The sequence below is a fragment of the Sus scrofa genome, chromosome 15 (assembly GCF_000003025.6).
Source record: "Sus scrofa isolate TJ Tabasco breed Duroc chromosome 15, Sscrofa11.1, whole genome shotgun sequence".
Classification (NCBI taxonomy): domain Eukaryota; kingdom Metazoa; phylum Chordata; class Mammalia; order Artiodactyla; family Suidae; genus Sus; species Sus scrofa.
This window is the reverse complement of record NC_010457.5, coordinates 54,465,636-54,488,257: the sequence shown is the minus strand read 5'-3', so window position 1 is coordinate 54,488,257 and position 22,622 is coordinate 54,465,636. Positions and strand designations below refer to the sequence as shown.

At 38.9% G+C, this 22,622-nt stretch overlaps 1 protein-coding gene across 1 annotated transcript in view; it reads right to left on the bottom strand.

The window, feature by feature from the left end:
- The window catches only part of GTF2E2 (general transcription factor IIE subunit 2), an 81,087-nt gene that overhangs the window by 37,309 nt on the left and 21,156 nt on the right, over window positions 1-22,622 (bottom strand). The window contains 1 exon segment of the mRNA NM_001244861.1: window positions 20,561-20,652. Coding sequence (NP_001231790.1) covers window positions 20,561-20,652 — 92 coding nt within the window.

Sequence of the window (22,622 nt, the reverse complement as noted above, 5' to 3'; positions counted from 1 at the left end):
GAAATGCTAACTGCATTAAATAATAGTTACAAGTAAATCAATCTTTTCAGGAATGTAAACGGTATATTATATGAGATAGTACAATTATAGTGATGAAGAGACTGGACTATAAAGTCAGACAAAACTAACTTCAAACATATAAAATCAGGAGTTCCCGTCGTGGTCAGTGGTTAATGAATCCGACTAGGAACCATGAGATTGCGGGTTTGATCCCTGGCCTCACTCAGTGGGTTAGGGATATGGCGTTGCCGTCAGCTGTGGTGTAGGTCGCAGACGCAGCTTGGATCCTGTGTTGCTGTGGCTCTGGCGTAGGCTGGTGGCTACAGCTCCGATTCGACCCCTAGCCTGGGAACCTCCATATGCTGTGGGAGCGGCCCAAAGAAATAGCAAAAAAGACAAAAAAAAAAAAAAATTATAAAATCAAATCAAAAACTAAGATAAAATATTTGCAATTTATATCACAAAGAGTTCACCTTCTTTTCTTCTTTTTTTTTTTTTTTTTGGACTTTTTAGGGCCATACCCACAGCATATGGAGGTTCCCAGGCTGGAGGTCTAACCAGAGCTGGAGCCACTAGCACTAGCCCACCCCATGGCCACAGCAATGCAGGATCCAAGCCGCATCTGTGACCTACACCACAGCTCACGGCAAGGCCAGATCCTTAACACACTGAACAAGTCCAGGGATTGAACCTGCACCCCCATGGATGCTAGTCAGATTTGCTAACCACTGAGCCAAGACGGGAACTCCACCTTCCTAATATTTTAACACTTCCAAAAACCTAACAAGAAAATGACTTATGGAGTTGCCTTGTGGCACAGCAAATTAAGGATCCAGCATTGTCACTGCAACAGCTCAGGTCACTACTATGGCACAGTTGAGTCCCTGGCGTGGGAACTTCCACATGTCAAAGGCGCAGCCATAAAAAAAAAAGAAAAGGACGCAAAGACAAGAACATACAAATCACAAAAAAGGAGATACAAACAACCTTAAACATGAAAAGATACTCAACTTCCACTAAGACATTTCTCATCTATCACACTGACAAAAATCCATGTTTGACAACGCTATTGGAGTGACTGTAAGGAAAGAGGCCCTCTCACACACTACTGGTACAAATGCAAACCAATACACTCTGAGCAAAGGAATCTGGCAATGTAAGTGCACTGAAACCCTTAACCCAGCAATTCCACTTCCAGGAACTTACCCTACAGATAAACCAGAACATGGAAAGGCAACAGGGTTACTTGCAGCATTGTTTGTAAAAGGAAAATACTAGAAACGAGTCAAGTGGCCACCAACAGAGGACTGATTAAATAAACTACAGAACATCAATGCTACTATACAGATTACAGATGTTTAAAAAGAGAATGAAAATGTTCTCTATGTGCTAATTTAGAAAGATGTCCAGGACAAATTATTAGGTTAAAAAACATATGTAGACATCAAATGCTGGAGAGCATGTGGAGAAGAGGAATTCTCATTCTCTGCTGGTGGAAATGCAAATGGTACAGCCAGTCTAGAAGACAGACTGGCAGTTTCTTTTAAAATTCAACATATTATACAATCCAAAAATTGCACTCTTTAGTTTTTACCCAAAACAGCTGAAAACTTATGTTCACCCAAAAAATTGCACACAGATGTTTATAGCAGCTTTACTCATAACCACCAAAACTTAGAAGCCACCAATATGTCCTCCAGTAGGTCAACTGATAAACTGAAGTACCTCCAGACAATGGAATATTATTCATTGCTAAAAAGAAATGAACTATCAAGTCATGAAAAGACATGGAAGAAATTTAAATGCCTTTACTAAATGAAAGAAGCCAGTCTGAAAAGGCTACATACAACTATATGGCATTCTGGAAAAAATAAAACTATGGAGAATGAACAACTTCCTTGTTGCCAAGGGTTAAGGGAAACGGAAAGATAAACAGGCAGAGGACAGAGGATTTTTAGGGCATTGAAATTATTTTGCATGATACTGTAATAATGGATACATTCATTACACATTTGTCAAAACCTACAGATTATGTAACACCAAGAGTGAATCCCAAAGTAAACTGTGGACTTCAGGTGATAACAATGCCTAGGTTCAAAGATTTTAACAAATGTACCACTATGATGCAACATGCTGATAGTGTGGGAGGTTGGAAAGATCAAGTGATTTTTTTTTTTTTTCTGCCCAGTTACACTGTAAACCTCAGATTGCTCTAAAGAATAAAATCAATTCTAAAACTTTTATATACACCTACACATACACAGATCGAATACTGGAATGTTATTTAGCCACAGAAGGCAATTCTGCCATTTGCAACAACGTGGTTGGACCTTAAGGGCACTGTGCTAAGTGACACAAGTCACACAGGGAAAGACAAATACTGTATGATCTCACTTATATGTAGAACCAAAAAACAAACGAACTTACAGAAAGAGAGAACAGATTAGTGGTTGCCAGAGGTGGCACGGGGGATAAGGGGTAAACAAAATGGGTCAAGGTGCAGTTCCTGTCATGGCTCAGCAGAAAGGAATCTGACTAGTATCCATGAGGACGCAGGTTACATCCCTGGCCTTGCTCAGTGGGTTAAGGATCCAGCACTGCCATGAGCTCTGTGATGTAGGTCGCAGACACGGCTTAGATCTTGTGTTGCTGGGCTGTGGTGTAGGCCAGCGGCTACAGCTCTGATTTCAAAAAAAAAAAAGGGTCAAGGTGGTCAAAGGGTACAAACTTCCAGACAAATAAGTCGAGATGTAATGGACAGCATGGTATCTATAGTTAATAATACCAAACTGCATAGTATACACATATATCAAATTATTACGCTGTACATAATACAAGGTAGTATGTCAACTCTATCCCAATTTTTAAAAATAAACAAATGTAGTATGAAACCTTTTATACAGGAAGGGACAAAAATATTTATATCCCTACTTTGTTTGTATACAAAGAACCATTAGAAATCATCATTAAAAAAGCAATAAAAGATTATCTATAAGACACAGTGCAGGAGAGAAAATAAGTAGAAATTAGAGGTGAGAACAAGATTTCTTCATTCATACCTCTTTATATTTTTTATACCAAAAGATAGAACCCTATACTGAGCATCTTCTGTTAATTCATTCACTTACTCAAATATTGATAACTCCTATATGCCAAAAGTACTGCACTGAGACATACAATGAAATGCAAAATCACTTCTGCTTTCAAGAACTCCCAAAATAGGGTCAGAGCTAAACATACATAGATGAAAGTTTGGTAAATAATTATCTATCAAAAAGACAGGTACAATCTGAAGAGATGAAAGAGAAAGCAAAGTATGGGTAAGCCTCTGAATGATAACTAGAATATAGAGAAAAAGGAAGGAGGGGCAGCTGCAGCATATACAACACAGTGGGCTCCAAAGACTAATGTATACACTACAGGGCTACAAAGGTCAATGCATTTGAAAGATTCTTTAGAAGCTTTATAAAAATTTTTAATCTAAAGTTTCCACTTAATCACATCCTGGGCTGCAAATCAAGCCTTGGTAACTGTAAGAAAATTGAAATCATATCAAGTATTCTAACTACAATGACTGGAAAACAACAAGAAAAAAACTGCAGAAAACACGAACACATGGAGACTAAACAACATGCTACTAAACAACCAATGGACCACTGAAGAAATCAAAAAGGAAATTAAAAAATACCAAGAAGCAAATGACCACAAAGATACGACACTCCAAAACCTATGGGATGCTGCAAAAGCAGCTCTAAAGGGAAGTTTATAGCAATACAAGCCCACCTCAGGAAACAAGAAAAAGCTCAAATAAACAAGCTAACTTTACACCTAAAAAAGCTAGACAGAGAAGAACAGACAAGACCTGAAGTTAATAGAAGAAATCATAAAGATCAGAGCAGAAATCAATGAAATAGAAACAAAGAAAACCATAGAAAAGATCAATGAAACTAAAAGCTGGTTCTTTGAAAAAAAATCAACAAAATTGATAAACCCTTAGTCAGACTTATCAAGAAAAAAAGAGAGAGCTCTCAAATCAATAAAAATAGAAATGAAAAAGAAGTAACAGCAGACATCACAGAAATACAAAGGATCATAAGAGACTACCACATGCAACTATATGCCAATAAAATGGAAAACCCAGAAGAAATGGATAATTTCTTAGAAAAGCACAATCTTCCAAGACTAAACCAAAATGAAGTAGAAAAGACGAACAGACCAATCACAAGAACTGAAATTGAAACTGTGATTCAAAAACTTCCAAAAACAAAAGTCCAGGACCAGAAGGCTTCACAAGTGAATTCTATCAAACATTTAGAGAAGAGCTAACACCTATCCTTCTGAAACTACTCCAAAAAATTGCAGAGGGAGGAACACTCCCAAACTCATTCTATGAGGCCACCCACCATCACCCTGATACCAAAACAGACAAAGATACCACAAAAAAAGAAAATTACAGGCCAATTTCACTGATGAACATAGATGCAAAAATCTTCAATAAAATATTGCAAACCGAATCCAACAATACATTAAAAGGATTGTACATCATGATCAAGTGGGATTTATCCCAGGGATACAAGTGTTCTTCAATATCCACAAATCCATCAGTGTGATACACCACATTAACACATTGAAGAGTAAAAACCACATGATCCTCATGACAGATGCGGAAAAAGCCTTTGACAAAATCCAACACCTATTTCTGATAAAAATCCTCCAGAAGGTGGGCACAGAAGGAACCTACCTCAACATAATGAAGGCCATACATAACAAACTCAGAGCTAACATCATTCTCAATGGTGAAAAGCTGAAAGAATTTCCACTGAGATCAGGAACAAGACGAGAATGTCCATTCCCACCACTACTATTCAACATGGTTTTGGAAGTCCTAGCCACGGCAACCGGAGAAGTAAAAGAATAAAAGGAATCCAAATTGGAAAGGAAGAAGTAAAACTATCACTATTTGCAGATGACATGATACTATACCTAAAGAATCCTAAAGACTCTAACAGAAAACTGTTAGAGCTCATCAATGAATTTAGCAAAGTCGCAGGATTCAAATTAATACACAGAAATCAACTGCATTTTTATATACTGACAACAAAAGATCAGAAAGAAAAATTGGGGAAGCAATCCCATTTACCAACACATCAAAAAGGATAAAATACTTAGGAATAAACCTACCTAGAGACAAAAGAGGAGATCCTGTCATAGCTCAGTGCTTAATGAATCCGATTAGGAACCATGAGATTGTGGGTTCAATCCCTGGCCTCACTCAGTGGGTTAAGGATACAGCGTTGCCGTGATCCGTGATGTAGGTTGCAAGACGCAACTTGGATCCCGAGTTGCTGTGGCTCTGGTGTATGCCTGAAGCTATATCTCTGATTAGACCCCTAGCCTGGGAACCTCCATATGCCAAGGGTGCGGCCCTAGAAAAGACACAAAGAAAAAAGAGACACAAAAGACCTGTACTCTGAAAACTATAAGACGCTGATGAAAGAAATCAATGATGACACAAACAGATGGAAAGACATCTCATGCTCTTGGATGGGAAGAGTCAATATTATCAAAATGACCATACTACCCAAGGCAATCTACAGATTCAATGCAATCCCTATCAAATTATCAAAGGACATTTTTCTCAGAACTAGAACAAAATATTTTAAAATTTGTTTGGAAGCACAAAAGACCCAGAAGACCCATAGACATCCTGAAAAAGAAAAATGGAGCTGGGAAAACTGGACAGCCACATGGAAAAGAATGAAATTAGAACACTTCCTAACACCATACACAGAAATAAACTCCAAATGGATTAAAGACCTAGATATAAGACCAGATACTATAAAACTCTTAGAGCAAAACATAGGCCAAACACTCTCCGACATAAATGACAGCAACATTTTCTCACATCTACCTCTTAGAGTAATGACAGTAAAAATAAACAAGTGGGACTTAATTAAACTTAAAAAATTTCTGCACAGCAAAGGAAACCCTAAACAAAACAAAAAGACAACCCACAGAATGGGAGAAAATATTTGCAAATGAAGCGACTGACAAGGGATTCATCTCCAAAATTTATAAACACCTTCTGCAGCTCAATACCAAAGAAATGAAAAACCCCATCAAAAAATGGGCAGAAGATCTAAATAGACAATTTTCCAAAGAAGACATACAGATAGCCAAAAAACACAAGAGAAGATGTTCAACGTCACTCATTATTAGAGAAACGCAAATCAAAACCACTATGAGGTATCACCTTACACTGGCCAGAAGGGCCATCATCGAAAAGTCTACAAACAATAAGTGCTAGAGAGGGTGTGGAGAAAAAGGAACCCTATTACACTGTTGGTGGGAATGTAACCTGGTGCAACTACTGTGGAAAACAGTATGGAGATGCCTCAGAAAACTAAAAATAGAATTACCATTTGATCCAGCCATCCCATTCCTGGCATCTATCTAACCACAGAAAACCATGACTCAAAAAGATACATGTACTCCAATGTTCACTGCTGCACTATATACAATAGCCAAGACATGGAAACAACCTAAATGTCCAGAGGAGTGGGTAAAGATGTGGTACATGCACACAATGGAATATTTCTCAGCCATTAAAAGGAAAGAAATAACGGCATTCATAGCAACATGGATATACCTAGAAATTATCATGCTAAGTGAAGTCTGTCAGACGGTGAGACACCAACATCAAATGCTATCACTTATACGTGGAATTTAAAAAAAGGACACAATGAACTTCTTTGCAGAGCAGATACTGACTCACAGACTTTGAAAAACTTATGGTCTCCAAATGAGACAGGTTGGGGAGTGGGAGGACACACTGAGGGTTTGGGATGGAAATGCTATAAAATGTGGTTGTCATGACTGTTGTACACCTATAAAATAAAATTCATTGGGTAATTAAAAAAATAAAATTTACACTTAAAAATTACGCTTTACTAATTCTTAATATGTGAACTAACACAAGAGACTCCCTTGGCTTCATGTCGTATGGCCACACGCATGGAGGAATCCTGAGGGAAGTGGGAATCCCACTTGGCAAAGATTGACAGACATGGCTTCACCCGCTCACTCGCAGCATTCTGCAACACACTGCAGTTAACCTGCTGTAAAATGCCAGCACAATGGTGAATCTTTTTTTTTTTTTTAAAGACCTTTAAAATACAGAGACTGTACAATGATTTTATAAACCCATAAGGAGTAGCCACTTAAAACTGAGTTACAACTTTTTACAAAAAGGCAAGTGTTTCAAATCTGTTAGCTATTTCTAAGATTACAGAGGCTATTCATAGTTTGCTAACAATTTTTTAATTATTATAAATCTATTCCTTCAAAGTAAAACTAGCATTTTAACAAGTGTAAAAATAATTTTTTGAAAGAAATTCACACTGAGCAAAGAGCATTTTGAAAAAGAATGTTTTGGAGTTCCTGTCGTGGCTCAGTGGTTAACGAATCCAACTAGGAACCATGAGGTTGTGGGTTCGATCCTTGCCTTGCTCTGTGGGTTATGGATCTGGCATTGCCATGAGCTGTGGGGTAGGTTGCAGATGCAGCTCGGATCTGATGTTGCTATGGCTGTGGCGTAGGTTGGTGGCTACAGCTCCGATTAGACCCCTAAGCCTAGGAATCTCCATATGCCATAGGTGTGGCCCTAGAAAAGACCAAAAAAAAAAAAAAAGGGGGGGGGGTAAGCAGGAGCCAGATCATATGACCATCTCCATCCCCAGTAAAGACAAAAAAAAAAAAAAAAAAAAAAGGAAAAAGAATGTTTGGGGAATATTTCCATCATTATGTGATTTCAGAGTTTAAAATATTTAAGAATAAAAACTCTCATGTCAGCCTATCTTACAAATTTTAGAAATATTTTAAAACTCTTCCTGGAGTTCCCGTCATGGCGCAGTGGTTAACGAATCCGACTAGGAACCATGAGGTTGCGGGTTTGGTCCCTGCCTTGCTCAGTGGATTAACGATCCGGCGTTGCCGTGAGCTGTGGTGTAGGTTGCAGACGCGGCTCGAATCCTGCGTTGCTGTGGCTCTGGCGTAGGCCGGTGGCTACAGCTCCGATTCAACCCCTAGCCTGGGAACCTCATATGCCTCGGAAGCGGCCCAAGAGATAGCAACAACAACAACAACATCAAAAAGACAAAAAATAAAAATAAAAATAAAAAATATTAAAAAAAAAACTCTTCCAAACAAAACTGTTGAGTTTAAAATCAATTCATCAAAAATTATAAACTCTCTTGATATGTCTGCATGAAGCAACATATGGAAAGATGGAAATTTACTAACTTAACTGCCTAACGGTGAGACGGATAAAAAAAATAGTGTCATAATTTTGTAAAGAGGTACCGACCATGACTGCGGTCACCACTGAATTCCTTCCCTTCAATACTGCAGCCTCTCCCCCAAAAACATCCACCACCAGATCTCTGCAACCTGTGACTGTGTTACCATATGGAGCAAAAGGGACTTCACAGTGTGATTAAATTAAGGAGCTTGAGCTAGATTATCATGGGTTATCTACATGGGACCAATGTAATCACCAGCATCCTGGGGAAACAGGGAGAAGAGTCACAGTGAATATGAATAGTGGTAGATATGACAAAGGAAGTAAGAGGCTGGAGTGGTACAAAGAAGGGGCCATGTGTAAGGAAGTGCAGCTGCCTCTAGAAGCTGAAAAAGGAAAGAAAACAGAAGGGCCCTGAGAGCCTCCAGAAGGAACTATCCTGCCTACACCCTGACTTTAGCCTGGGGAAAATGACTGTGGACTTGACTTAAAAAACTGTAAGATAATCAGTTTGTGTTATTTTAAGCCACCAAGTTTGCAGTAATTTGTTACAGCAGCAATAAAAAATTAAGATAAGTACTCTCTTCCCTTTAGATCTATAAATCCTTGTATTTATAGCTATGAAAGCAAATTAAAAACAAGGATCCAAATAAACTAAACTTAAAATGGCATATCATTTTTATAAGAAAAGGCTAAATGAAGATTTTCAGACATGACATGTTCAACCATATTGCTTTCAACTAGCAAAAGGGCTTTTTAAGAAAGCATATTCATTTTACTTTTTATCTCAATTTCAAAATATCTAATTTGCACAAGTTTATAACATACACAGTATATCTGTGCAGTAGTACATTAAAACATGTGTAAAAAAACAGTAGGCTAGAAAAATTTTAACTTCAGGGTGGACAGGAGTTCCCGTCGTGGCGCAGTGGTTAATGAATCCGACTAGAAACCATGAGGCTGCAGGTTCGATCCCTGCCTTGCTCAGTGGGTTAACGATCCGGCGTTGCCGTGAACTGTGGTGTAGGTCGCAGATGCGGCTTGGATCCCATGTTGCTGTGGCTCTGGCATAGGCTGGCAGCTACAGCTCTGATTTGACCCCTAGCCTGGGAACCTCCATATGCCGCGGGAGCGGCCCAAGAAATGGCAAAAAGACAAATAAATAAATAAATAAATAATTTCAGGGTGGACAAAAAATTGGTGGAGGAGTTCCCGTCATGGCACAGCGGAAACGAATCCGACTAGGAACCATGAGGTTGCGGGTTCAATCCCTGGCCTCGCTCAGTGGGTTAAGGATAGGGCATTGCCATGAGCTGTGGTATAGGTCACAGACATGGCTCAGATCTAATGTTGCTGTGGCTGTGGTGTAGGCCGGCGGCTACAGCTCCGGTAAGACCCCTAGCCTAGGAGCCTCCATAGGCTGCAGGTGAGGCCCTAAAAAGAAAAAAAAAAAAAAATAGGTGGAGATCAATGTAATATTTTGCACTAGGACTTTGTATATTTTGGATATACGGACCTGGAAGTGTCTAGCCTAAATTAGAAGGCATAAAGGAGCTTATGGTAATTTTACTTGTCCAAAGACAGCCAAGATCAACTCCTTCAAAATAACTATTCTGTATTATCCATTATCTCTCATTATCAAACGTATTACATTTTCCTTAGTTTGCTTTACTATTAAAATTTGTCTCTTGGAGTTCCCATCATAGCGCAGCAGAAATGAATCGACTAGGAACTATGAGGTTTTGGGTTCAATCCCTGGCCTCGCTCAGTGGTTAAGGATCTGGCATTGCCGTGAGCTGTGGTGTAGGTCGAAGACTTGGCTCGGATCTGGCGTTGCTATGGCTGTGGTATAGGCCAGTAGCTCTAGCTCCAATTTGACCCCTAGCCTGGGAACCTCCATATGCCACAGATGCAGTCCTAAAAAGCAAAAAAATTTAAATAAATAAATAAAACTTGTCCCCATTACAATATAAAATTATCAAAAGGCCAAGTTAATCTGGAAACAGAAGAATGAATACAGCTTAAGAAAAATGAAAAAGTGCCTTCTGTCCTCAAGAGAAAAGCAGTCACTAATTCACCCTAAGTGTCTAGGTTTTCAAATACAGTCTTTTCACAGGGTTTCTCCACCATAGGTTCCATAAGATGTCACTAGGCATACCCTAAGAGTAATTTAAAAATAAGTATCTTATTTTCATCTTTTTTTTTTTTTTGGTCTTTTCTAGGGCCACACCCATGGCACATGGAGGTTCCCAGGCTAGGGGTCCAATTGGAGCTGTAGCCACCAGCCTACGCCAGAGCCACAGCAATGCCAGATCCGAGCCGTGTCTTCGACCGACACCACAGCTCACGGCAATACCAGATCCTTAACCCACTGAGCGGGGCTAGGGATGAAACCTGCAACCTCGTGGTTCCTCATCAGATTCGTTAACCACTGCGCCACAATGGGAACTCCTAAATATCTTATTTTCAACTACATACAGTGTGCATTGCAGTTGCTCATGTACAGGCAACTACTGAGCTGTCATGTTTACGATTTGACTAGAAGTCTTTTAGCACCTCGTGGGGAGCAGGGCTATATTCATCTGGCTGAGCCCATGATCAGTTTCTGATGAAAGAGGAGCTTATCAATAACTAGTAAGATCTCTATTACACAAACGGGAACGCAGTGAGCTGACAATGCCAGCAGCCCCCTTCCAGAGCTCCCCGCCAAATGACTTAGCAGAGCAAGCAAGCATCTCTAACCAGAAATCTGCGGGGAATTCTAAACAAAGAATTCTTACACACCAAGATTCAACTGCCCCCTGCTGCTTTGCTGTTGTCAGTGTTGCAAAACATGGATCATGTAGTAATAAAAGTCAGATACTGTGAGGTATTCATATTTTTTGCAAAGTCAGTGTTCCCTGTGGTTTTGCAACTTATTAGCACTTGTTTTATAAACATGTCTGAAGCCACTGTGATGATTTCTGAAGATGAAATTTGTGATAGACAAGGATTCTAAGCCTAGGCCCACAAACAATTCTAACCAAGCTAGTGATAAAGAACTAGAATCTTCTAAACCACTTCACTGCACCACTGCAACAAGATATACCAAAAAGCCTACCATTACAATGAGAGCTACTGATCAATGAGTTTTACATAGCCTAGTAACCCTAGGAAGATGTCCTGTTCCGTTATTCATCATGACAAATAACTTACAATAGTTCCAGCAAAACTGAAAACACACTTATGGGCAATGGGCAAGTCAAGGTACTTACTATTTTAAATAGCTACTGGAATCTCAAATCGAACAGAGCAAAGCTTTTAAGGGAAAAAAAGGTCACATTCAGTGAAAAGGCTCAGGAGGCAAGTTATCAGTAGTAAAACTTAATACCCAGAAAATCAGGATGGGGGGGATATCACACAGATGGTGGGAACCTAATAATGTCAACATACCAAATGACAGTGAGTAAAATGCACAATATAAGACACTGAAAAGTACCAAACAGTTTAAGTCAACAAATTGATGACATGTCACATGATGCTCAAGAAGTCTGTTTAATAAACTGAGAAACAACAGCCTATCTATCCAGGTTGACAAACCAACAGATTTCACTAAAAAAAAGTTATGTAGCACTACCTGTAAAGTGTTTAAATGATGGTAAATTTCAAGAAAAACTGTGCTGCAAAAACTGCCACAAACAAGTAAAGAGCAGGACATCTGAAGTGGTATCCTCCTATCTGGAAGCAAAGGTCTGTCTTGGAGGAACCACCATGATACCCTCCCTGACGTGCCCCATGAAAGGCTGGCTCAGTAAAAGGTTTTTCCCTCTCTCAATTTGGGGTTGTGGTTTTTTAGGGTTTTCCTGAGGGGGTGCGGGTATTATTTATTTTTGGCCACAGCATGCAGCAGTTTGATGTCTCAGTTCCCAGACCAAGGACCGAACCCAGGCTGCAGCGGTGAAAGTACCCCTAGACCACCAAGGAACTCCCTTACCACTCTTGTTTAAGAAAAAAAAAAAGCATGATGACAATGATGGTTATGATATTGTCACAAGACACTACTTTCTTTAGACAAGTAACAGTATCCAAAATCCTTGGAAATAAAATGAAAAATAACTTGAATGATGCCACAAAAATGATCTCCTCTATTACACAAAGATCAGTGCACTTGAGCACATAAATCTCTTATAACAATATGGAAATCCAGCAGATAAGTCCTCTCTTAAAGAACATTTAGGCTGAAAGGTAAGTTACATAAGTGCTTTCAAGAAAACAGGAAACCATACTTTACTGAGTGCTTTGAAAATGAAGAATGACTGCAGACGCTAGCGTTCTAAGCAGACTTTTTTCTCATTATACAAACCAGTTGAATGAGCTTCTGCAAAGTTCTAGAAAAAAAAAGCTGACTTCAAGTGACTTCTGGATTTCAAAGGAAAAGAGAATCTTTGGACAAATCATACAGCAAAGGAAATCTTGCAATGCGGTTTGGTTTGACAGTGAGATAGGATATCAGCAAGTGTCAAGCATTACTGAAAACCACCAATGACTAAATAATGAAATTAAACATTTTCCCTCCCTTTCAACAAAAAACACATGCCTGGTGAAGGACCCTTTCTCTGCCCATTTGTGAACAACCAAGTTGCTTACTTGGATAAGGTTAAAAAAAAAATTAAAGAAAAAACTGACTTGCATTAGAGTTGACATCCTTTCTGGGAAGAAGAAATCACACACATTAAAAAAAAAAAAAAAAAAAAAGTAAGCTAGTAGGAGTTCCCATGCAGCACACCAGGTTAAAAATCTGGTGTTGTCACTGCTGCAGCTTGGGTCGATGCTGTGGCGTGGGTTTAATCCCTGGCCCAGAACTTCCACATGCCGAGGGTATGGCAAAAAAAAAGCCAAAAAAAGTAGGCTAATAAGCTGAGCAAAATACATACAAAGAAAACCTCGTTCTCTATCCAAGAGAACACGGACAATTATTGGCTTATTACAGCCACAACTCACAAATTAAATAATATTCATGAGCTGCAGATTTAACAATCTTTTTTACCAGGGCTCTGAGATCTAAAAATTATTTCAAGGGTTCCTTCAGGATAAGAAGATTGAGAAAGGCTATTCTATTAGGAACTTTGCTTCTACTACAAGCTTGCTACCAGTTTTTATCATAAATGGTGTCAGATTTTACCAGAAGCTTTTTCTGTAACTACAATGATTCTATGATTTTCCTTCTTTTTTTTTTTTTTTTTTTTTTTTGGCTTTTCTAGGGCCGCTTCCCACGGCACATGGAGGTTCCCAGGCTAGGGGTGGAATCAGAGCTGTAGATGCCGGCCTACGCCAGAGCCACAGCAATGAGGGATCCGAGCCGCGACTACAACCTACACCACAGCTCACGCCAACACCAGATCCTCAACCCACTGAGCAAGGGCAGGGATTGAACCCGCAACCTCATGGCTCCTAGACAGATTCGTTAACCACTGTGCCACGACGGGAACTCCTCGTTATTCTATTAATATGACTCACACTGACTGATCTTCAAATAGTAACCACTCTTAGATTCCCAGAATAACTCTACTTCATCATATATTATTACCCTTCTTATATATGAGTGGATTTGATTTGTTCCCATCTTTTTAAGAATTTTACAGCTGTATTTATGAGATACTGGTGTATAATTTAAATATTTAAGACTAAATAAATCTATGTTCTTGACCCAACCCTGTTGTCAACCAGAGCTTATAGAAGCCAGTCATTTAACTTCTCTGGACTTCAGAGTTTCTAAATTCAAATATGATTGTCAGAATTAATTCAGAGATGAGTTCCCTGGTGGCACAGCAGATAAGAGATCCTGTGTTGACACTGCAATGGCTTGGGTTTGATACCTGGTCTGTGGAATTCCCAGATGTTGAAGGCATAACCAAAAAAAAAGAATTAATTCAGAGAGAAGCCAGGCCAGCTGTTCACAATCTTCAGCATGCATCAGAATCACCTCAAGGAAGGCCTTATGAAACAGACTGTGGTGCTGACCCCCCCAAATTCCAGATCAAGAGATCTAAAAAGCGGCCCAAAAACTTGCACCTCTTAGAAGTTCCCAAGAGATGCTGAGAACAAGCATCCAAGGCTAAACCAAACTAACCAAAATTTTCAACATTGTCTTAAGTAACCGAAATACATCCACATAAAAGGGTAAGAGTGAGATCAAAAGAAAAATCATTTCGCCTAAAACAAAGTGCACCATTGATTTGCCATTTGAAAACCAAAGCAGTGTCTCATAGGAGAATGAGGCATCCTTCAGGAATTTTCAAGATGATATGGAAGGCTTTTAGACTTACTCTTTCAAATTTGTTTTACATTAACTATTTCTATAAAAATCCTTCCAATATGCACCATGAAATTCTACCTTCTTAAATAAGTCCAATGAATATAATCTTTTTGACTTCTCAGTTACTATTATAATGTAAACTACTAGGCCGTGGTATAACAATAACCATCTCGGGAGCTAGTGAGATATGCTGGACAGTTGTCCCTATGTCAAATGCTCTCGGCATTATGATTTTGAAGTTCTTGTATCTGGCTCTTATTTTTTTTTCCTCTTTATTAGTACTTGGTGCACTAAATCTCACTTCACCTACTTCATAATAGTTCCCTAATGACATCCCTTGAACCTTCTCTATATAATTTCTAAATAATTGTCATTGAGCAATTAAAGAATCCTTCCATCAGGAGTTCCCGTCATGGCGCAGTGGTTAAAGACCCAACTAGGAACCATGAGGTTGCGTGTTCGATCCCTGCCCTTGCTCAGTGGGTTAACGATCCGGCGTTGCCGTGAGCTGTGGTGTAGGTTGCAGACGTGGCTCGGATCCCACATTGCTGTGGCTCTGGCGTAGGCCAGCAGTACAGCTCTGATTCGACCCCTAGCCTGGGAACCTCCATATGCCATGAGAGCAGCCCAAAAAAAAAGAATCCTTCCATCAGTAAATGAATGAGGAGCATTTTGTGTTGCCTTTTTTGCTTTCCTTCTATGTTCTTGGTTTTATTGGATCATCAAAAGGGGTACAAAAGGGACAGTTGAAGACTTTTCAACAATCAGTTTAGAGATCATCTTCCATATGTACTCTTTCCTTTTCAAAACAAGCCTGCCGTTTTACCAAAAAAAAAAAAAAAAAAAGGTACAACTCTTACCTCCACCCAGAACTTAGAATGCACTGCCCAGAGGTGTAATAAACTCTGGAGACTCAAACAAAAGGACAAGTCAAAAAAACACTGTTGGCAAGTTCCTGTTCCCCAGCTGCAGCTGAAGATCTGATCCCTGGCCTGGGAACTCCACATGCCACAGAGCAGCCAAAAAATAAAAATAAAATGCTTAAAAATGAGAAAAAACAGGAGTTCCTGTCATACCTCAGTGGTTAACGAATCCATGAGGTTGCGGGTTCGATCCCTGCCCTTGCTCAGTGGTTGAGGATCTGGCGTTGCCATGAGCTGTGGTGTAGGTTGCAGACGCGGCTCAGATCCCACATTGCTGTGGCTCTGGTGTAGGCTGGCGTCTACAGCTTCGATTCCACCCCTAGCCTGGGAACCTCCATATGCCGCAGGAGCGGCCCAAGAAAATAGCAAAAAGCCAAAAAAAAAAAAAAAAAGAGAGAGAGAGAAAAGACAACCCACAGAATGGGAGAAAATCTTTGCAAACGAAGCATTTGATAAGGGATTAATCTCCAAAATATATAATCTCACACAGCTTTATATCAAAAACAAACCAATCAAAAAATAAGCAGAAGATCTAAATGGACATCTTTCCAAAGAAGACAGATGGCCAAAAAGCATATGAAAAGATGCTCAACATCACTAATTATTACAGAAATGCAAGTCAAAATTATAATAAAGTATCACTTCACACCAGTCTGAATGGCCATTATCAACAAGTCTACAATCAGAAGCTCCCATGTGGTGCAGTGGGCTAAGGATCCAGCATTGCCACAGCTGTGGTACAGGTTGCAACTGTGGTATGGGTTCAATCCCTGCTCAGGAACTTTCACATGCCACAGCTACAGCCAAAAAAAAAAAGGCTACAAACAATAAATGCTGGAGGAGGTATGGAGAAAAGGGAATCCTCCTCTACTGTTGGTAGGAACGGAAACTGGTGCAACCATTATGGAAAACAGTATGTCAATGCCTTAGAAAACTAAATGTAGGAGTTTCTGGCATGGCTCAGCAGTAACAAACCTGACTAGTATCCTTGAGGAAGGAGATTTGATCCCTGGCCTTGTTCAGTGGATCAAAGGATCTGGCACTGCCATGAGCTGTGGTGTAGGCTGCAGACATGGCTTGGATCTGGCATTTCTGTGGCTGTGGTATCGGCTGGCATCTACCATTCCAATTTGACCCCTAGCCTGGGAACGTCTATATGCTGTGGATGTGGCCCTAAAAAGACCAAAAAAAAAAAAAAAAAAGGTTCCTGGGAGTTCTATTGTGGCTCAGCAGGTTACGAACCCAATTAGTATCCATGAGGATGTGAGTTTGATCCCTAGCCTCATTCAGTAGGTTAAAGACCCAGAATTGCCACAAGCTGCAGCATCAGTCACAGATGCAGCTCAGATCTGGCATTGCTATGTCTGTGGCATAGGCTTGTAGCTGCAGCTCCAATTCATCTCCTAGCCTGAGAACGTCCATATGCCACAGGTGAGGCCCTAAAAAGCAAAAAATTAATTAAAAAATAAATTCATTTTTAAAAGATACCTAGCACCTCAATGTTCACTGCAGCACTATTTACAATAGCCAAAACATAAAAATAAGCTAAATGTGCACTGATAGAGGAATGGGCAAAGAAGATGAAGTGTGTGTGTGTGTGTGTGTGTATAAAATATATATAGAATAGAATATTACTCAGCCATAGAAAAGAATGCAATAATACCATTTGCAGCAACATGGACAGACCCAGAGATTATCATACTAAGTGAAGTAAGTCAGAGGAAAACAAACACCATAGGATATTACTTACACGTTGAATTTAAAAAATGAATTTATTTACAAACGAGAACAGACTCACAGACTTTGAAAACAAAAGTATGGTTACCAAAGGGGAAGGGGGCAGGGGTGAACTGGGGGTTTGGGAATGGCAAAAGCATACTTTGATATATGGAATGGATAATCAACAGGGACCTGCCGTATAGCACACTCAATGTTCTGTGATAACATAGGAATGGATATGTGTATGTGTATGGCTGAATCACTTTGCTGTACAACAAGAATTAACACAACATTGTACATCAATTAGACTTCAGTAAAATTACATTTTTTTTAAAAAAAGAACTAAAGCAATCCAATTAAGGAGCCTGATTCTTCTAAATATAAAAGTATTTTCCAGGAGTTCCCGTCATGGCGCAGTGGTTAACGAATCCGACTAGGAACCATGAGGTTGCGGGTTCGGTCCATGCCCTTGCTTAGTGGATTAAGGATCCGGCGTTGCCGTGAGCTGTGGTGTAGGTTGCAGACGCGGCTCGGATCCCGCGTTGCTGTGGCTCAGGCGTAGGCCGATGGCTACAGCTTCGATTCGACCCCTAGCCTGGGAACCTCCATATGCCGCGGAAGCAGCCCAAGAAATAGCTAAAAAGACCAAAAAAAAAAAAAAAAAAAGTATTTTCCAGAACTAACAAATTGTTCAAATTATGCTATATTAAACCCATAGCAAAAAACCATCTAAGAACTATTTTAGATTGAGGGTGTATTATTCAGTGTGGTAGTTAAAACCTACTCTGTCAAATTACATCATGAAATTTTTATTCTAATTAGTCAATTCTCATTACATAAGATATAACTAGCTATAAAACAGATTCATTTTTAGCAATAGGTGTGCTTATTCTTTATTAATTACCGCAAAATAAAACTTGTTATTTCTAGGAGTTCCCACCATGGCTCAGCAGAAACAAACCCTGGCTCTACTCAGTAGGTTAAGAATCCAGCGTTGCCATGAGCTGCAGTGTAGGTTGCAGACATGACTTGGATCCTGCATTGCTATGGTGTAAGCCAGCAGCTGCAACTCCCATTCAATTCCTAGCCTGGGAACTTCCATATGCCACAGGTATGAACCTAAAAAGCAAAAAAAAAAAAAAAAAAAAAAAAAATTTAATATATGTATGTTATTCTAACTGTGTGGTAATAATTCTAATTCAAACCAGAAAATATTTTTAATATTTATAGCCTTATGGTCATAGGAAAACATTCCTAATTTCAATTTATATACATATTATTGTGACAAATAGGTTAGACAGATGATCAATAAGATTTTTAAATACAAAAATACATAACATTAGGATAAAATTCAGTGGGAGTAACACAACAGACACATAAGTTGGAAAGGGGAAATAATTAAAATTCCCAACCACCTAAGCTTGTTTTATGTTTTTCAAAAAACCATTTAGATTTCCTTAGGTAAATTTAAGAGTGCTGAATTTTACTGATATATTACATGTCAGAAATTACATGCTGTGTCACTATTTAAACTTAAGCTAAAAGTTACAGTTATCGATTTAAAAATATAAAAAAGGACAGTTTTTCAAAATTGTTTCAGGTAACAACTGAGTAAAAATTTGAAGATTGCTGTCCTAGATTAACAAAGCTGTAAGGGTCATCTAGATAAATGAAGACTATTTTCACAGAGTAGCAGAAACATGACATTTAAATGTCAGTCTTGGAGTTCCCATCGTGGCTCAGGGGTTTGTGAACCCAACTAGCATCCATGAGGACGTGGGTTTGATCCCTGGCCTCTCTCAGTGGGTTAAGGATCTGGCGTTGCTGTGAGCTGTGGTGTAGGTCACAGATGTGGCTGGGATCCCATGTTGCTGTGGCTGTAACATAGGCCGGCAGCTACAGCTCCAATAGACCCTCCTAGCCTGGGAACCTCCATATGCCATGTTTGCAGCCCTACAAAGATAAAAAGACCAAAAAAAAAAAAGTCAGTCTCTCTCAATACACTGACAACCTGGAGGGCATATATTTCATCTGCATATTCATATCATTCCTACCATAACACCATATAGCAAGTTTTAATAATTGTCTACCATGTGAGGGAACGGATATATAGAATGAAAGGTGAATGCTTAAATGTCAGGGTATATTATTTGATAATGGGAAATTATAAACTAACAGATTTCTACTAGAAATCAAATACAAATCACAGATTTCAGATATAGCCAGACACCCCAGGTCTCTCAAATTACAAAAGAAAAGCCTCACATAATGGTTTATATGTTAAGGAATAGATAGCTGAAATTTGAAATCATAAAGAGAGCACTTTCTTTGACTCTTTCAAGAGGTATAACTAAAAACTAAATGGAAATAGGAGTTTGACAGTAGAAGGGGGTAAATTGAAATCACTTAGCCATCTGAGGCATAAATGAAATTTCACTTTAATAAACTAAGTTAGGATTAAGAGTCTTTAGTAAAGGCAAAATGTTGTATCATCAAAACTTCAAAATTTACCTCAAAAAATACTAAATTTTCCACCAAACACACAATTCTAATTCTTTTTGAGTCAATGTTTTTCTAAGATCCTCAGTAATTCTTGAATTTCTCCTCCAAGATATAGAAAAGCCACCACCACCATCTGCCTGAACTATGTAGTTTTTACTTCTCGCATCAATGGAGGTAATATTCTATACATTATTCACATTTTCTCACTGAGTTTATCACAAGGTATTGACTAGTTGAAAGCTGACTATATCTACTTCCTGAGCACAATTTCATTTAGTGAAAATAGTGGGCTTAAATATACTTGGATGACTCACTAAAATGCTAATTTCATACAATGTAAAAGGCTTGAAGTATTAAATATTTTTTGCAGTTTTACTAAGGTATAATAGACATACAATAAACCACACATACTGAAACACACAATTGGATAAAATTTAACATTTCCATACAAAATTACTTCTGAAGGGAGTTCCCGTCATGGCGCAGTGGTTAACGAATCCGACTAGGAACCATGAGGTTGTGCGGGTTCGGTCCCTGCCCTTGCTCAGTAGGTTAACGATCCGGCATTGCCGTGAGCTGTGGTGTAGGTTGCAGACGAGGCTCGGATCCAGCATTGCTGTGGCTCTGGCGTAGGCCGGTGGCTACAGCTCCGATTCAACCCCTAGCCTGGGAACCTCCATATGCCACGGGAGCGCCCAAGAAATGCAACAACAACAACAAAGACAAAAGACAAAAAAAAAAAAAAAAAAAAATTACTTCTGAAAATTTCAATCCTTCTTTGCCAAAAGGTTAATAGGATTTTTGTTAGTTAAAAGTACTTACCTTCATGTAATTCACAATCTTAGCAAGAACGCCAAACTTATATCCAGAGCTTCCTGATAGTGCTTTCAAGTTAAATGATCCATTGCTATGATCTGAAAATGAGGTTCAAAAAACAATTGTAACATTTTCATATTAGATGTGATTATGACTTTTAAACAACTACAATGATGTAACACTGGTAAAATACTTGTTTTGAGTTTTTCTATGTAGTAAATTCTATCCTATAAAACCTTGGTAAGACAAATTCAAAATCTTTGCATACATAATAATTATTCATCCTCTCACTGAGGATTGGAACAAAGCATTAAAAAACACTTCTTTTATAAGCACCCCCTCTTTCCTTAAATTCTGATTAGATTTCCCCCATAATTAAAAGAAATGCTCTTTAGGAGTTCCCGTCCATGACTCGGCAGAACTGAATCCGATTAGTATCCATGAGAACTTGGAGGTTTGATCCCTGGCCTCGCTCAGTGGGTTAAGGATCTGGCATTGCTGTGGCTGTGGTGTAGGCCAGCAGCTACGGCTCCAATTTGACTCCTAGCCTGGGAACCTCCATCTGCCATGGGTGCGGCCCTAAAAAACCAAAAAAAGCAACGCTTTTTAAACAAGACAACAACAAATCTCAATCTGATTCATAGTACTTTTCTAACAGACTTAAAACCATGAGAAGTGAAGGGGTTACTTCTAAAGGATTAAAAAGTTCAATTTACCGTCTACTACATCAATTTCTGTTTATTGACATAAAACAAAGATACTAATTAACAGTAATTAATAGTTATATCATAACTATTTTAAAACTTTAGATATATTAAAAATAAAAAACACAAGCACTGCTACTGCATAAACATGGATGCTTAAAAAGGATGACAGCATGAAACAAGTAGCACCCTATATAGAAGATAATTTGGTTCAGAACATATAACATTGTTGCCTATTTACAGGCAGAAATTCTAATGCTACCATTGCATCACAAATTCATTCCATTAGTAACAGGAAGGAAGAGTTAAAAAAAAAAAAAATTCATGGAATTCCCACTGTGGCACAGCGGAATTGAATCCAACTAGGAACCATGAGGTTGCAGGTTCCATCCCTGGCCTCGCTCAGTGGGTTAAGAATCTGGTGTTGCCGTGAGCTGTGGTGTTGGTTGCAGACTCGGCTCCAATCTGGCATTGCTGTGGCTGTGGTACAGGCTGGCAGCTGTAGCTCCGATTAGACCCCTAGCCTAGGAACCTCCATATGCCACAGGTGCAGCCCTAAAAAGAAAAAAAAGGAAAAAAAAAATCATAAATATACTAGGAAGGTATTTCAGAAGTACACATTCTATTAGTAAGGCATTAGATCAGATATTATAAAGTTCCCGTGTGGCTGATCCACAAAGGAAGAGGTTAAATAAAAGGGGGAGAGTCAATTTCTGGCACCAGTTTAGTAATAATAATTTAAACAAAAGAATGCATTAGAACAACCGCAAGTCAAATGTAACAATTGTCAGAGATCCAAAAGAACAGCTTCTAGAAGGCAACATTATATTCCTTCGAGATTAGTGAAAACGCTTCACTGAGTATGATTTTTGAGATTAAAATGAGACCTCATACACAATTTTCCTTTTAAAATAACTTTGTTACAATTATCACCTATTTAAAACCTATTTTTAAAAATAACAATATTAGAAATGCTTTACAGGTGTGCTTTCATATTTCCTATTTCAATTATGAAATACTTCCTACATGGGTCATTTTCCAAAGGTGTTCAGGACACTTGCAACAATAATAGCAACTTTTATTGAACTTATTATTTGCCAAGCACCATAGTAAATGATTTCCTCATTTAACCCCTCCCAAAAATCTTATTTAGGTTTTACCGTTTCATTTTAAACATAGTAAAACTCAGAGGAATGAGTGGCAGAATAAAGATTCAAATCCAGGAATTCCCATCGTGGCGCAGTGGTTAACGAATCCGACTAGGAACCATGAGGTTGCGGGTTCGTCCCTGCCCTTGCTCAGTGGGTTAACGATCCAGCGTTGCCATGAACTGTGGTGTAGCTTGTAGGCATGGCTCGGATCCC